We start from the raw sequence: 15206 nt of genomic DNA, 5'->3' as shown, positions 1-15206 counted from the left end.
TCAAAAAAATTGGAAAAAATATTACCAAGTAATATACTAGCATAACCACATAATTTTCCCTTGCAGCATGGAATTACAGAAGCTTATGAAGCAAAATTTTTTGATGCACAGTAATACCAGTGAAATGACTGAATTGCTTCATATTCACCTTTCAGAAATCAGTTTTTAAAACATGTGTAACACAAGTTTTGTCCAAGGAGAAAATGAAGAAAGATCTACATTATCTTTAATAAGCAACCAAATTATGCCATTCATGGCAAACAATGCCATTCTCACTAGTCCAAACAGCTAATTCCAGTCTCACAAAAACAAAAGCTTTTTCATCTTTCAGTACTGAGCTCTTCCTCTTTTGTCAGATATGAAGGGTTTGAATTACCTCTGTCTACATTCAAAAAGCAATTCTTCAGGTCAGAAGACTGTCATTCAAAACTTCATCTAAGTCTTAACACCTTCAAAGCTGTATCTAACCTCAGAATCAGACCAGCCTGCTGAGAGCCTTTAACCAATTCACTTCCAACCACCTCCCAAAATGCAGAACTGGCTGGGCTGTGCAATGTTTGCTGGGTACAAACCTGAGTGGACACCAGGTAAGAGCTTGGTGAGGAATGGAGTTCCATCCAACTGGCAGCCATGACCTGTGGTGCTCTCCAGGGCAGACTTGGCAGTGGGTTAATGGTTGGAATGGATGTTCTTTTAGGTCTTTTCCACCCTGAATCACTCTATGATGTATTATATATATGCTTTCTCCTTGCTTAAACACCTTCTCCTTAAAATCACCTCTTAGCAACTTGATTTTCACAGATTAGCAAACAACATATTTTGAAAGAATACTTCCCAATGAAATGCTCTGAAGTGTTTCAACTTGCTAACACTCTGACTCTACAAAAACTTAAATATAGACAGACAACAATTTCTTCAAATAATAGGTAATTTTCATTTTTCAGAGAGATATCACTTTTGCTCATCACTATCATCATCATAATGGTATTATTATTTTCCACAGTTGCGACCATTTATTTTCCACATTTTATTTAGAAGCGTGATATGTCAACCAAAACTGCAATTTAATGTTAGTATCTTCACATCTATAAAAAAGACTCATTGCTTCAACTTTTTATTCTCTAAAGCAGCTCAGAAAACTCCTTTACCATAGGAGAATTCGATTAAAAAACACAGTGCAAGCACCCCAAAAACCCTGTAGGCAGAAGTGCAGCCTACACATTAAGATGATTTTGCAAATCATACTGAGATTAAAATAAAATTATCTAAGATAGCATTAAGACTCCAGTTCAAATATCATAATTCTAACCTTCAAACTGTTAACAATTGTGGAAAAAACCTAATTAAACATTAACAAAACTTACCTGTCGAATTATGCTTTTTACACAACGGATAGGAAGGCCTTGATAATTGGACTTGATTATCCATTTTAGAAGATGATGTCCAAGTACTTCAAAGACCATGCAGACATCTGTAATTTAATTAAGGATAACTTCCAAATAAATTTGTTCATGAGACCATCACAAATGTTTGCTTGTGTTCTGGTTAAAGGAGGCATCACCCTCCTTAGAGGGAAAATGGTTCCCCCTAAAATGCTTTGGTACCTCATTTCAATTATATATAAACCCATACAGAACCAGTGTCCAACTTCAGAATGAATTAAAGATTTTAATTATGCAAATCTTGTCTATTACTTCTATATGTTAACAACAGCATTAGGGTGAAAAATTTAGAAAATAATTGTAAAAAGTAACTCAATTTTCTTTTCTTTGAGACAGTTAGTAGTACTGATTTGACCACTGATCTCTAGTTTTTAATAGATTTTATATTATATGAATAGGAGGCTTTAATAGCAAAAGTGTGCAGCAACTGTGTTTAGAAAATGAACCATAATAACCATTTTTTAATTAAGCTCAACAGATTCACTTGATAACAAATACTAACCTAGTATGAAAATGGATCTCTTAAAACCTGCAGTTCCAACTGCAGGGAACAATGGCAATCACTAAAGAACTCTCAAACAAAAGAAACGCAGAACTCAGAAGCAACATGCAAAAAACATAATACAAAAATGTTTCATTTAATACAACATTTACTACTGGCCCCTGACAAAGGCAAACAGTCAATTATTAGGGGAGATAATTAGGAAAAAATATGATGTAGGAACTTCTTGTGATTTCTGCTTCAAGGGCTTTCTAATTTAAGAGATTCTACACCTACATGCCTGGGAAGGTTATCTTTCTATTGAGAGAATCTTCAGGTATTGAAGATAATTTAGTTTAACCATCCACAACATACGGGCAAGAGGTTATACAAACAGACTATACCAAATTAATCCTCAAACATGAGTTGGGAATGACCCTAATGTACCTGGAAATCAGAAAGGATGTTAAAATCCTAACTACATGATACTATGATGTTGCAAAAAATAATCTAATACAAATAACTGATAATTAATTTATGGATACTGCAGATAAATCTCAATTAATTAGACTATGTCAAGAGACCATTCATAGAGATGACCACTTCTACAGTGTTAGAAATCTTACCTAACTTCTCTTTAAGTTTTATTAACTAGGTCTTGGCAGTGATCTTAAGAGTCACTGTCTTGTGCCAAAATGTGACTTACCTTGTCTGTCAGCTTACCACACACATTCTTCTCAAGTACCTACGTGTACACATAAAGGTAACTCAAGTTTTAACACCTGCATGTTCTGTATGTATTGAAGTTACACCAACAGTAAAAGGTCTCAAGACTGGTCAAAGCACACAGTGAAGAACTGCAACACAACTGCTGCCAAATGTTTATCTCATTTCACAGTCCTGAATTCCTGTATTAGAGGGGACACGGAATATTCATCTCCCACTCACATCAACTGGGTACTCGGAACTCTGCTCCATGCAGAAGAGCAAACAGCCTTGGTTACTTTACCCCACAATGAACACAAGTCACTAGTAGAGCACACAGGCATCATAAAGGATGAGCAGAGCACATGAGCTCTGCAGGGCTTATTAACTGAGCCCACACAGCCAAGCTGCAAAGCTACAGCAACACAGATTGCAAAAAGGCAGGACACTGCAACATTCAGAAATGAAATGTAGGACACCCGCCCACAGTCCTTCAGACCACTGCTGCTGCAGACTCTCCAGTGCACATTCCTGACATTCCTAGCACTTAGAGAAATGCTAAGCCTTGCCAGTAACCAGAAGAGAAAGGGATGGAGGGAAGTAAACAGCTGAGAGGCAAGGGGAGAGCACCAAGAAGGAAGACATAAGGGGAATGGCAGAGGCAGGCATAAAGAGGGAGAGTCACCAGAAAGCAATGTCTACCTGAAAAAAAGAGACTGCAACATTTTGGTAGGAGGCCTTGGACAAACTCAAGGGACACTCCATACTGGAGAGACAACTGGAATGGAGAGAAGATACAGAGCAGGCTCAGTGCTGGGAGTAGGTATGCAAAAATGTGACTGTTGATTTACTATCCTGATCTGAAAAACATTAACCTTAAGCCAGACTATCTAGAACAAAGAGTTTGGGAAAAGCATTAACTATTAGGAAACCAGCCTTGCAAGTCCCAGGATCCTCCTACAGCACAAGTCAGGTGACTGGTAAGAGCATTCAAAAAGTCCTGTAGCAAAAATACCCCCTGAAGCCCACCCAGCAGACATGCTTTTTGTGAAATGCTCTTCAAAGCAGCACAGGGGATGCCTTACAGGAGGAAACTAAGCACAGCTACAAAAGTGAGAGTAAATGTAACATTAATCAGCTGACAGGTTTAAGTACTGAGAGCTGTTCTTTCTTGACTCAAATCCCACCAGTATCTATCGACAAACATATATTACTCAAGCATTTAGAAATATGACAAAGGGTAAAGGTAGTTAAGCTGGTACCAGCACAAAAGACTTTAGATCTCAGGTGCTTTTCAGCTGGCAGCATTTAGGCACTATGACATTTAATTAATACTCTATATTCTTTGGAGATACATTTATTACAATCATTACAATGTCTGATGTGATTATCTGAATCTTTCATTAAAAAAATGCTACACTGAAATGAATATTTATTGTGGCTCTAATAAATGGCCACTGCAAAAAAACATAATTTACACTTATTGAACACACCAAAGTGCCCAAGATCACAAATTGTTATTCCACGAAAAAGTCATAATTGCAATCTTTGCAAAATATATAAGTAGCTAAAAAAATTATCAGTGTAGCACAGCATAACACATTATTAAAATTCCTCTGTATGTAAACACTTACTACAGCTCCTAGGAGAAAGATAATTTGCAGTCACACAGAGCAGGCCAGTAGCTCTGCACATCCCCAGGTCTGTTCTACATGGTTCGTGACAATCTTCCCTGTTTGGAAGCTCCATGACATTTTATGGAAATAGCCATCCAAAGGATTCATCCCCCTCTCTTCTGTCCTGTTTCAGCTTTTAAATGCATTCCATAAACAATAATCAAGCCTCTATGAAGCATATGTTGTTTTATTTTACAGTCAAGCAAAAGATATTCAATGACTTGCCCAAGGAAGCTGGAAACAGTAGAGAATGGAAAAAAACTCAAATTACTCTATTTCTCTCAACCTGTACAGCTCAGAGACACCAATGTAGCAATAATGCAGCATTGAAGAAAGTAAACAGCACCCAAACATTAAAATCAATTACCTGCTCCATCCTAAGAGAACCTACACCAAAGATTATTTTCCCTGGAATTTAAACAGGAGCTGATGAAATAATCAATGCAACCAAGCGCTGCTCAAAACACTCAGGATGCACAAGATGTTCTCAGGAAAACTCAAAGCATAAGATACTCGGTATCACATTTTTGCTGGCAGTCAGGACTTTGACAGACTTCCATATGCAATTTAAATTTAAGTCCAGGATCAGCCCATCCTGTATATTGTACTTTTCTGGAAAATGTACTTTTCAGTAAGGCAGGAACATTTGCCTTCTACATAAAAATTTCTGTAGTGCCAGTTTTCAACATGAAGGCAAAACTGAAATAGAATAAATCAACATCAGCTGTACAGTTTTAATCTGCCAATACAAAGCTATCTGACCCTTTATTTCTCAGTAGCACAGGGTCCATTTTTGCTTTCTCAGTGTAAGTGCTATATTGCAAAAAGATGTAAGTTTGGTTATGCTTTCAAAGTATTATCACTAACAAAATTTTCTCTTCACACCTAGAAACAGCCATCACCTTTAATATAGTTATATAAATACATGTGACTCAGCAAGAATTTAAGAACATTATTGGGAAATCACTCTGATAAACAGGTAAGAGTTATTTCTATGTACAGCTATGAATGCATTATCATAATCCTTATTCCATATTAGTGTTTTTCAATAAAACAGTAAATCCAAATTATTTATTTTTAAGAATTATTCTTCAACTGCACTACTGTCAGATGCAAACAAATAAAAATGGGGCAAAGGAAAAGGAGATTAGGCACCACTGTGTTACCAAGAGTTGACCCCACACTCATTCCCACCACACACCCAAAGGCTCCGTAATCCATGTCAAGAGACAGATGAACAGGATGAAAACTGCTTGCACAGCCCTGTCTGGAAGGATGCTTTCTAGTGAGCATTCAGATTCACTGACAGACACCTTCTACACCCCTCTCCTAAAGGATGGGAGCTGGTGAAAGCTACCTTAATCTGATCTGCTCAAGGCTGGAGGCACATCACCAAAATCAATGTGTAATCAGGCTCTCTAGAGCAGGAACTGTCTCTGGCAATATGAGCCATGAACAATGAGGTCTGCACTGGCTCCAGAACACAACAGGCACACACACGAGTCCAGCTGGAATGAATGCACTAAATGAAAGCACAGGAATACAATAAGCTGCTGAAATACCTAATATAATTAGCAATGAGAACTCGGTTTAGCTCAACTGTAAAATCAAATATATTCACAGACCTGAAATTTACCCTGAGAATGAGTCAGTTATATTTTATCTCTCTCTTTTTCCAACACCCATCTTTTGTTTTTTTAAAGGAAGCTTTTAAAGCTTTTTAAAGACAAAGCTTTACAACCTTTGCCAAAAACAAGGTTAACACCTGGCTAAAAGATGATTACATGAACAAGGGAAGTATCTCCATGACTTCACACTTCGCTCAAGAAAACAGAAACCAGCTTTTTCATGACACTGACAATTTCTCTTCATCAGTCTAGAAAAAATTATTGTAAGCTTTAGTTATTACAAATGTTTTCATTAAACTCTGCTTTTTAAGTAATCTATCTCTAGTTCTACCAGACCATGACAGGATACATAAGATACTTTTTAAATTGTGCATTGTGTTTAGAAAAGCTAAGTTACTTTCACTCCAGAGTGCCTTACACATTGTACTTCTCTTTGCATCCACATACATTTTGGTCTTTGCATACTTAAAGTAAGATTAATTAGAAAAAATCCACCACTAAATGCTTACTTATTCCAGTAGAACAATTTTAATGAGAATGTCATGTTCTCAAAAGGATACGAATTCCATTCATTCCAGAAATTTTGAAGTCATCAATTAGCTGTACAACCATATCCTTGTTGGGATCATTAGGGTCACTTTCACGAACCTAAACCAAGAATGAAAACACTGACATTTTTGGAATAAAATCACTTTTAAATACTAATTAGTCAGATTTCCACACAAACTGCAGTATTTTGGAGCTCCACAAAACATGTTAACTCATAATAAGCCAGATGTTTAGAACACAATATGTAAAAAAAACCCATAAGTCTAAAATAAATTATATGTATTTTTTTAAATTCACTAATACTGTTATTATTGTTATTGAACACTGTATTGCAATAGTGATACTTACACATTTGAGCAACTTTATTTCATCCAAGGCTGTCTCTGTATAATGCTGGGCACTTTTTACAACTTTCATTGCAACAAACCTTTTTCCCCTTGAAAAGAAGAGAAACATTTTCAACATATACATTGAGCTAAAACAAACATACTTTGAAGGTTGGGAAATCTTAAATAGAACACTTCACAGTCTAATGCATTTATACAGAAAATGCTGAAATTACACTTAATAAGAACTTCTAACAATACTCTGTTAATAGTGTAACTGATTGAATATTTCATCTCCTTCATGCTACTGTCTCTAAAAGATGAATCTGCCTACACATTTTATCATTTAATGAAGGTAACTGTATTTTTTTATTAAATATACACAAGAAATAAAAATACGAGCTTTTTCTTGCATGCTCAAGACAACATGCAAATTCAATAAGCAAAGCTGATTTGTCAAAGAAAATAGAATTAAATTTATTTCTGATAGCATTCATAAACTACACCATTAATCAAGAGCAAAATAAGACTGTAGGCATCTTTCTGCACAAAATTATAGTAAAGGTTTACATAACTTTATCATGCACATAAAACAAAAGTTACTACAAACAAAATAAAGGAACATATTTTTTTTAAAAAGTGCAAGTATATGAAATAAATAGTTTTCTTACTGCATATCCCAGCATAGCCAGACTGTAGAGAAGTGTCCCCATCCTAACTTTCTAATAACATGATACCGGCCATTGAAAAGATCACCAATTTTCACTGGATGATAGCCTCCTTTGATGAAAAAATGAGTAGAAAAAAGAAGATTTAGAAAATAAACAATAATTCCCAGGTCTTCAAGTCATTCTCTTACAGTATAAATTTTCCACTTCAAATTGTCCTGGACTATAAATAGGAAATACAAAGAAAATTTTATTGGTAAAAATTGTGCCTTGCTTGGCCTGGAGGGAAAAATTCATTCCTGTAACTACTGTGGAGTTTATTCATCCTTCTCTCTTATGGCTTTTATTTATGGTAATATTACCATCTGTTCTCTATTTCCTCAGGCTTATCTTCCACTTCACAGACAGTACAGAAAAGATCTACATTATTTCTTTATCATATTTGAAGCCTCTCCAGTCAACATATTTTGGATGATTGCAGAATCTCAACAGAGATTGTTTTAATTCCCATTTGCTTTCGAGTAATAAAAGCAGCAATAAAATACTTCCTGAGAAAATGTTAAGAACAATGTAGACTTCATTGATGCTCCTCTCCTTGGCTCCTGATCCACAGCAGCAATGCATTTTTCTGACATCTGCAGGTTTTACAGTGAGGAGGAAGAAGAGAAAGCAGCAGCTCTTTGAGAGAAGGAAAGCAGGCTTGGTCTGAACTGCTTTTTCAGTATTAAAGTCTGCAGTCCAAATTTAAACCACTCTACAGGTTCTCCACAACCCCATGAGGCAGAAAGGCCAACAGGAAACAAGCTGGAGCTCAGGTTTCTAGGAGGTGCAATGAAGCCTTTTGTTACCTTTGTATTTTGGGAGACACTCTTACTCCTACTTAAACACAGGGAAGACAATGAACACAAGATTTTTATTCAGACCTTAACACACCAACAATAGTATCCATAATTTAGCCTAAATTGCAAACAAGAAAGCTGAACCATGGAACCCTCCAGGACTTCACCAGCACAGACTCAGGGTAGCTTTCAAGGAACTTCTTTGCCTCTTTCTGGTCCTTCATGCCCACCTGACCTTTGGCAAGATCCTCAGTTACTGACTAATCCATTTAGAATCAGGAAAACCTCAGACTACTTTCTCAAAGTTTCTGGATCTGTTTTGAATCTCCTGAAAATCTTGTTAGAACTGGTTAAGACAACAATGTGAATTTATAACTTAATTCCTTGAATTTAAAACAGGGACTTTTCTCTCATATCCTTTTATCTGTGGGAACAATGATGTCAAATTGGGAGGTATTTATATTCTTTTTTTGCTAATAACATCTTCTGCCTTAACAGAAGTTCAACAGTTCTTTTATGAACTCTCATATGCTGCCAGAGCAGATTAAATTTAACCCAACTGTGCTACAGAATCATAATGATTACATACTCAGGAGAAGGATAAAGCTTAAATGATGCATTGTGTTAAACCTGATGTGTCTAATAAACTATAAAACACATTCATCTTTGATATATGTGTGCTAAGGTGTAACTGCAAGCTTAGCAAACAACAGACACAGCTTCACCCAAAAGCTGACCATTCCCATGGGGAAGACTTCTCAGCCCTTTTATCACTGGAAAAGAAATGTTCATGAAAGCTGCCAGGACAACTCACCCAGCCAAGTAAAATGATAAATTTTTCATTTCCACTGCTGAGTCATGCCAACCTCAGTAAGGATGCCCACACTGCCAAGCAGGAACTCATTTCCAAATCAAAAACCAAATCACTTTTGGAACACCTGACCATATTTACTCTCCAGTAGAGAAGGGGGGATTTACTGAGAGTAAGGGTTGACTATTATTCTGTTCATCTGCACACAGAAACAGCATCAGCCACATATGAAGCCCAAGTCTTTTGCAGCTTCATTATTACATAAATTTTGCAGAATAAACACAAATACATTAATCAATACTGATATAAAAATTAAAAACAAAACTAAATTTGATTTTGTCTATTTAAGCACCCTTCTAGTAACAGCTGATGGAGATATTTAACAATCTGGATAAATATAATCATTATTTAAGACAGCTACTGACTGGTTTAAAACAAACAAACAAAAATATAATTACTTTTCTCAATGTGTGATTTTTTTTTCCCACAAAATTCTATGCAAGATGACAAAGTCATAAATGCAAGAGGAAAGTTAAGAGAACATACAGAAATTCTACCCTTCCATTACTGAAAAGGCTTGCATTTGTGAAGTCAATCAAATCTGATGACCTGCAAAATTTATATGAAACTTCCACATAATACAACATCACAGATAAAAATATGTTTCTAGGAACAGTTTAGGCAAACAAGTGCCTTTTAAGTCTGATCTACAAATAGCTTATGGCATATTTGTGCTTCAAAGGGTCAGAAATAATCAAAAACTTGTGATAGTTTAATTCCCATCACAGACAGAAAAGAAAAACAGCATAGAGAGGAAATCAGATGAAGATACCAAAGTTAATAAACTTGGACTTGATAAGTTATTTTAGTAAACTGTACGTGTTGGAAGCATAACAATACTATATATGTAAAAATCATGTTTTGAGCCCTACACCACTGTCATAACTAATTATAGCAATACACCAGCATATGTGACAGATGCCAACAGTGGTAGCATATATAGCACATGAGTATATATATTTCACAAGATACTTTCCACTGTCCCAAGTCACAACAGGAGCAGTTTTTGAAATAATCTGTTACCATTTCTGTACATGTTACTCTCTGATTTTTGTATGAGCAACATATGCATTTAGAGATTGTGGATAACCAGGTAACAACTCACTTAGTTATGTGTATTTTAAAAACTGGTGTCATCCTATGATGAATGCAACCATTTAATTTCTCCATTATATCAAAAGTATTTCTAAGTATTAGTAACAAGAAAGCATCTATGCAAAATCAACAAGTTGATAAAAATTATGTACTTTTGGAAAAACAATACTGGCATTTGAAAACATACAACGCACAAGTGGAACTGCTGATAACAGAACCAAAAAACCACACCCTGCTATTCACTGCAGCACACACAGGAAAAAAAGTGTCTCTCACAGCTAGCTGGCTACATGCATGCAAGAAGGAGGGTCAGAAAAATGAAGTCATTATTCCTCAATGTCTCCTGAATGTATTGGTAATTGTAGCTGGCTCTTCTATGTTTGTATAGGGAATTATTCCCTTTGTGAACTGGATGAATGGGAGACATCTCCAGGGGGCAGAGAAGATGATCAGAGAAGTAAAAAAATTCCAATTACATCCATGACACAACAGACTCTTGAAAAAAATATCACCAAGTGTTTCAAGGCTTTTCAGAAAAGAAAAACTAGCTTTACAAAGTATCCCTCAAAAAATCATGCAGTTGGACATCTGATATTTCCATTCCTTAAACAAATAAATATTTGAAAAGCATCTTATGCAAATTCAGTGACACAAACAGAAGTCATGTCACTAATTTAAACAGGCCCTGGAGGAAGCCCCCAGGGAATGGAAGTTAAGTCTGCTTTTCACAGATGGCTGCTAGTCTGTCTCTTTCACATCAGGTGCTAATACAAACTGATCCCATTTCCTCATTAAAAAACACTACTATGACTATTTACTAATCACCATGTAATGTGGTCATGATGCAATCCCAGCACACGGTAATACAACCTTAAAAATAAAATGAGTAACAAAAATACTCAACAGGAAGTGCAGCTAACAGGTCATATGTTGAATTTCTGAAAGAAGTAATTATATAACCATCATCAAAATTTCCCTCCTATGAAATTTCACACTGGGATTGAGAAGAAGTATGCTCTGGGCCTCAGTCAAAATTCCTGGAAGTCTGCCATTTTGAAGACAAAATTAGGAATAAAAGAGACACTCCAGTAATAAATGGCAATTTCCAAATCTTTATCATCCACTCTGTAAATACAGATTAGGCTACCCAAAACAGAAAAGGATACTCAAACTAATAAAACATTTCTAAAAGAAAATGGAGAATGTATCTAGAAGCCCTTCTGGAATTCTTTACCATATAAGTTATTCATTCCCTATACAAAATATAAAATATATCAACAAATCTCAGTGTGGTCATGGAATTCAGATCCTTATGGTGACATTCCCTTCAGTTACACACCAGCAGACTGAAAGAAGGAAATGCACTGCTCAGTCTTACAGAAAATTAGGGGCAGAAAAAAAGTAAATCCCCTACTGAAGCAACAAAGCACTCCCCTCATGGAAACAAGTAATGATCATGACATCCAAATGAACCAAAGCTTGATCCATCCTTAATATCCTTCAAAAATTCAAAGCCTCAGGATCAGATGAATTCAGAAGAACCTTCATGCATACAGGAGTTCCCTTAATTTTTCAAGCATTCTCAATGTAACATGTAGTTTATTTCTAAAGTATACAGATCTCACTACTGACCTACCCTACTCAAACAGGTAACCCATAAACAGGCTCTTAACTTAGACTTTTTTTGTTTTGTGATCTAGCTGCTGCAGATGGTGACATTTTGCAAGGGATACTGGAAAACAGACAACAATGGATTGTTTGAAATTAAATGCAGCCCTTACTTCAGGAGAGAATAAAGTCAGAGCTTTGAAATGCTTAATCTCAAGGAAATACAGATGTTTATGAGTACACAGATGTTTAAACAAACCCTTATTCACTGATGGAACATGTTAAAGACACCAAAAGAGTTATCTTACTGAACAAATGTGTTCTAACACAAATAATACAAAAATCAAACCAAAATACTTGAGCATGCTTTAGTAACATGTTTTTCTTTTCCCTGCTGCAGACTCTGACATCTAATTTGAGTTTATTGTTTGGCTTCCACTACTGGCATTTGTAAGCCACATATACATTTAAAATATATTACTTAAACTTCTTATATCAAAAGGAAATAGTCACTCTCCATTGCTAATATGTGAATATAAAACACTTTTCTAGGCTGGGAAGGGGAATTCTTAAAATAGCACTTTTCCAGCCTTACACAGAAACTTCTGATTAAGAAGATATTATCATATTTGACACAGGAAGTGTTTCTTGGTGTGAGGAATACAGAATACCAGGTATTATCATCAGTGTGCATAGAGTGCTTTTTCACTACTCAAAAATACTGATCTGAAGTTACAAAATTCTGATGTAAGTATATTTGTATTCTTGAAATCCATTACAATAGGTAACCCAGAGTTGATAGAACTGTTATTTATCAGTTTTCATGTAAGTACAGTGTACATTCAACCCTAATGGGAACAGATTGGCAACTTTAGCAATAAATGAACTTTAGTATTGACATTGCTGTAACACAGTCATGATTTTATGTATTTAACAATACTTATAAACTGAATATAACCAGTATAAAAAATAAGGCAATCGAGTTAAAATGAAGGTGTAGAGAGCCTCAGACAATGCTGAGAGCTGTGGAAAAGAAGCACATAACTTCTTAGGCTAGTGCAAGCGAGAGAAGAAAGGAGGAAAAAAAAAAAAGGATACAGTGAAAAAAATCAATTTAGGTAATACCCTTAAGGGCACCAAGGCATTTTAGAACATTTTGGAGTGCGAGAAGAGTTGTTTGTCTTGGTTTGGGAGGTTTTGTTTCTCTTACAACTCACAAGAATCAAGGGAAGTTTATTCTCTACTCTCATAATTGGGACATCAGGAAGAACACAGGGATGCTGTACTTGTATATTTATTGAAAAATGTATAAACAGGCTACGGCCAAGTGAAAAACTAATGCTGAATACAATTATGCATCGTGACCTGAAATGAAGAATGTTCCTGATTGCTGTGTAACCAAGTTGCACAGTTAAAGATCAGCTCTTTAAAAACCCCTGGAGAGCCGGCCCTGGCGAGCCGCACGCACCTTTGCAGTAATCCGCCGGGTCCTCCTGCTCCTCATCGTCCGAGCCCAGAATCTCCTCCTCGGGCTCCGGCGGGGCGGGCTCCGGCAGCGGCGGCGGCGGCGGCGGCGGCGGCGGGGCAGAGGGAGCTTTCTGCTGAGGCTCTGGCCTGGAACACACACAGCACATCGGCAAAGAGCTCCTCACCGCGGGAACACGGCCCTGCAGGGGCCACGGACAGCCCGGGAAATGCCTCACGCTCTCACCCACACCTTTCACATCCCCCTGGGGCAATGCAGGCGCGAATGGAGAGGAACCCGGCCAGAGCAAGAGCAGGTCTCAACTAAGGAGCTTGTAAAAGACACAAAGTGTGTATATATATCTCTATATGTATATATATTTACATATATATCTGCATATACACACATATATACATATAGATACATATAACCAGATGCAGACGAGCTTTTGAAACTCCTGATGAGCTAAATAAGATATTAAGACCTTGGACCCATCTTCTCAAGCACAACTGAGATGAGATATTTTTCAAAGAGTAAGTTATTCAAAAGCTGCTGCCCGCCAGCTGAAGTAGGAAAGATCTCATTAATACACAGCAAGAAACAATCTTCTAGACAATGACCCAAATCTTAATGCACTTCTCCTCTGTAGCTGCTGCCAACACTAGGGAAAGCTGTATCAACATACAAAATACTGAAAACATCTATTAGGAAGAAAGAAAAAAAGCCTCATCTTCCTAGGTAGTCCATGATGCTCATCCCAGGGCATACCACATGCTTTATGCACTAATATGCACCAATTTGTTTTTTAAAACTCAAAATCACTAAAGTCTGATACCACCAGGCAAGAGATGGTTCTCTCTTCATCTTGAAGCTCCAATTTTTTTTAAAAAAACAACCCAAGTGAAATATATTTGATATCCTGTTCCAAAGAAAGCTGAACTTGGTACAACTACGAATTACTCACACTTCAAAACCAGAAGTATTTTAACAGATTTAAGTCCAGGGGTTGAAGTCATATTGATGCCTTGATCTCTGTCATATAATTAAGAAAGCCTTCCCCAAACAGGTTGATGCTGTTATTTTTTGTATTCATAGATCTTACAAATAAAAAGTATATACATTCCAAATACATCTGCAAAGTAACTGAAAGCACTTGTGCCATCAAAAGCTGCTATAACTTACATTTACATCTGCTTCAAACTAACCACATCTAAAACACATTGTATTAACAGTACTTTGCCTTTCATGCCATAAAAAAGAGAAAAATGTTATTTGCTGATGTTTCAGCACCTAGAATTAAGATCCAAATACCTCCTTCATCATGAGTAAAAAACAGTCCCACTACTAAGTCATCTTCCTCATAATTCCTTCTACTTTTTACACACTGCAATTGTTCAAGACAGAGCATTTGGAGCCAAAGAGAACATGGTTGGTCAGAAACAAATGCCACTGGTAACACTCCCCACCCGCACAGCAGCTGCTTAACAGCCTCTGCTTAAAAGAACATGGCTGCAAGCTGTATTGTAGACCAAATTTATCTGCCCTGCTCTCCCTTTCAGATAATAAAAAATTTTGGTCAATAAATGGTCAGATTTAAAAAAGGGTATTTTAAACTAATTTATCAATGATTTAAGTTATGATGAGAAATTTAATGTAAATGAATTTACATCATTTTTAACCACATGTAACTAGACAGAAGAGAAAGAAGGGATCCATCTGCAGCATAAACAATAAATATATTTACACGTGCTCCTACTTAAATAATGTTGTTTGCCTCCCTCTTTCATTTTTGGCTCCCAACAGATATCTTTATTTGGTACACTGAAAGGAAAGTAAACTGCAAATAGAAGGTT

The 15206-nt window shown here is 36.4% G+C and overlaps 1 protein-coding gene across 8 annotated transcripts in view; it reads right to left on the bottom strand.

Moving 5' to 3' along the window:
* The window catches only part of SRPK2 (SRSF protein kinase 2), a 125623-nt gene that overhangs the window by 27559 nt on the left and 82858 nt on the right, over positions 1 to 15206 (bottom strand). For all 8 annotated transcript variants that reach the window (XR_013773915.1, XM_079303137.1, XM_079303138.1 and 5 more), the window contains 5 exons: positions 13357 to 13502; positions 7479 to 7587; positions 6830 to 6917; positions 6493 to 6580; positions 1365 to 1471 (listed from right to left, as the gene is read on the bottom strand). Coding sequence is in view for 7 of the 8 variants with exons in the window: in XM_079303137.1 (XP_079159263.1) it covers positions 1365 to 1471; positions 6493 to 6580; positions 6830 to 6917; positions 7479 to 7587; positions 13357 to 13502 (538 nt within the window). In the remaining variant the exon portion in view is untranslated. The remainder of the gene's footprint in view (positions 1 to 1364; positions 1472 to 6492; positions 6581 to 6829; positions 6918 to 7478; positions 7588 to 13356; positions 13503 to 15206) is intronic.

This window comes from Erithacus rubecula (assembly GCF_903797595.1).
Source record: "Erithacus rubecula genome assembly, chromosome: 4".
Taxonomy (NCBI): Eukaryota; Metazoa; Chordata; class Aves; order Passeriformes; family Muscicapidae; genus Erithacus; species Erithacus rubecula.
Note: the sequence above shows the minus strand (reverse complement) of the source record. Positions and strands in the feature narration are given on the sequence as shown.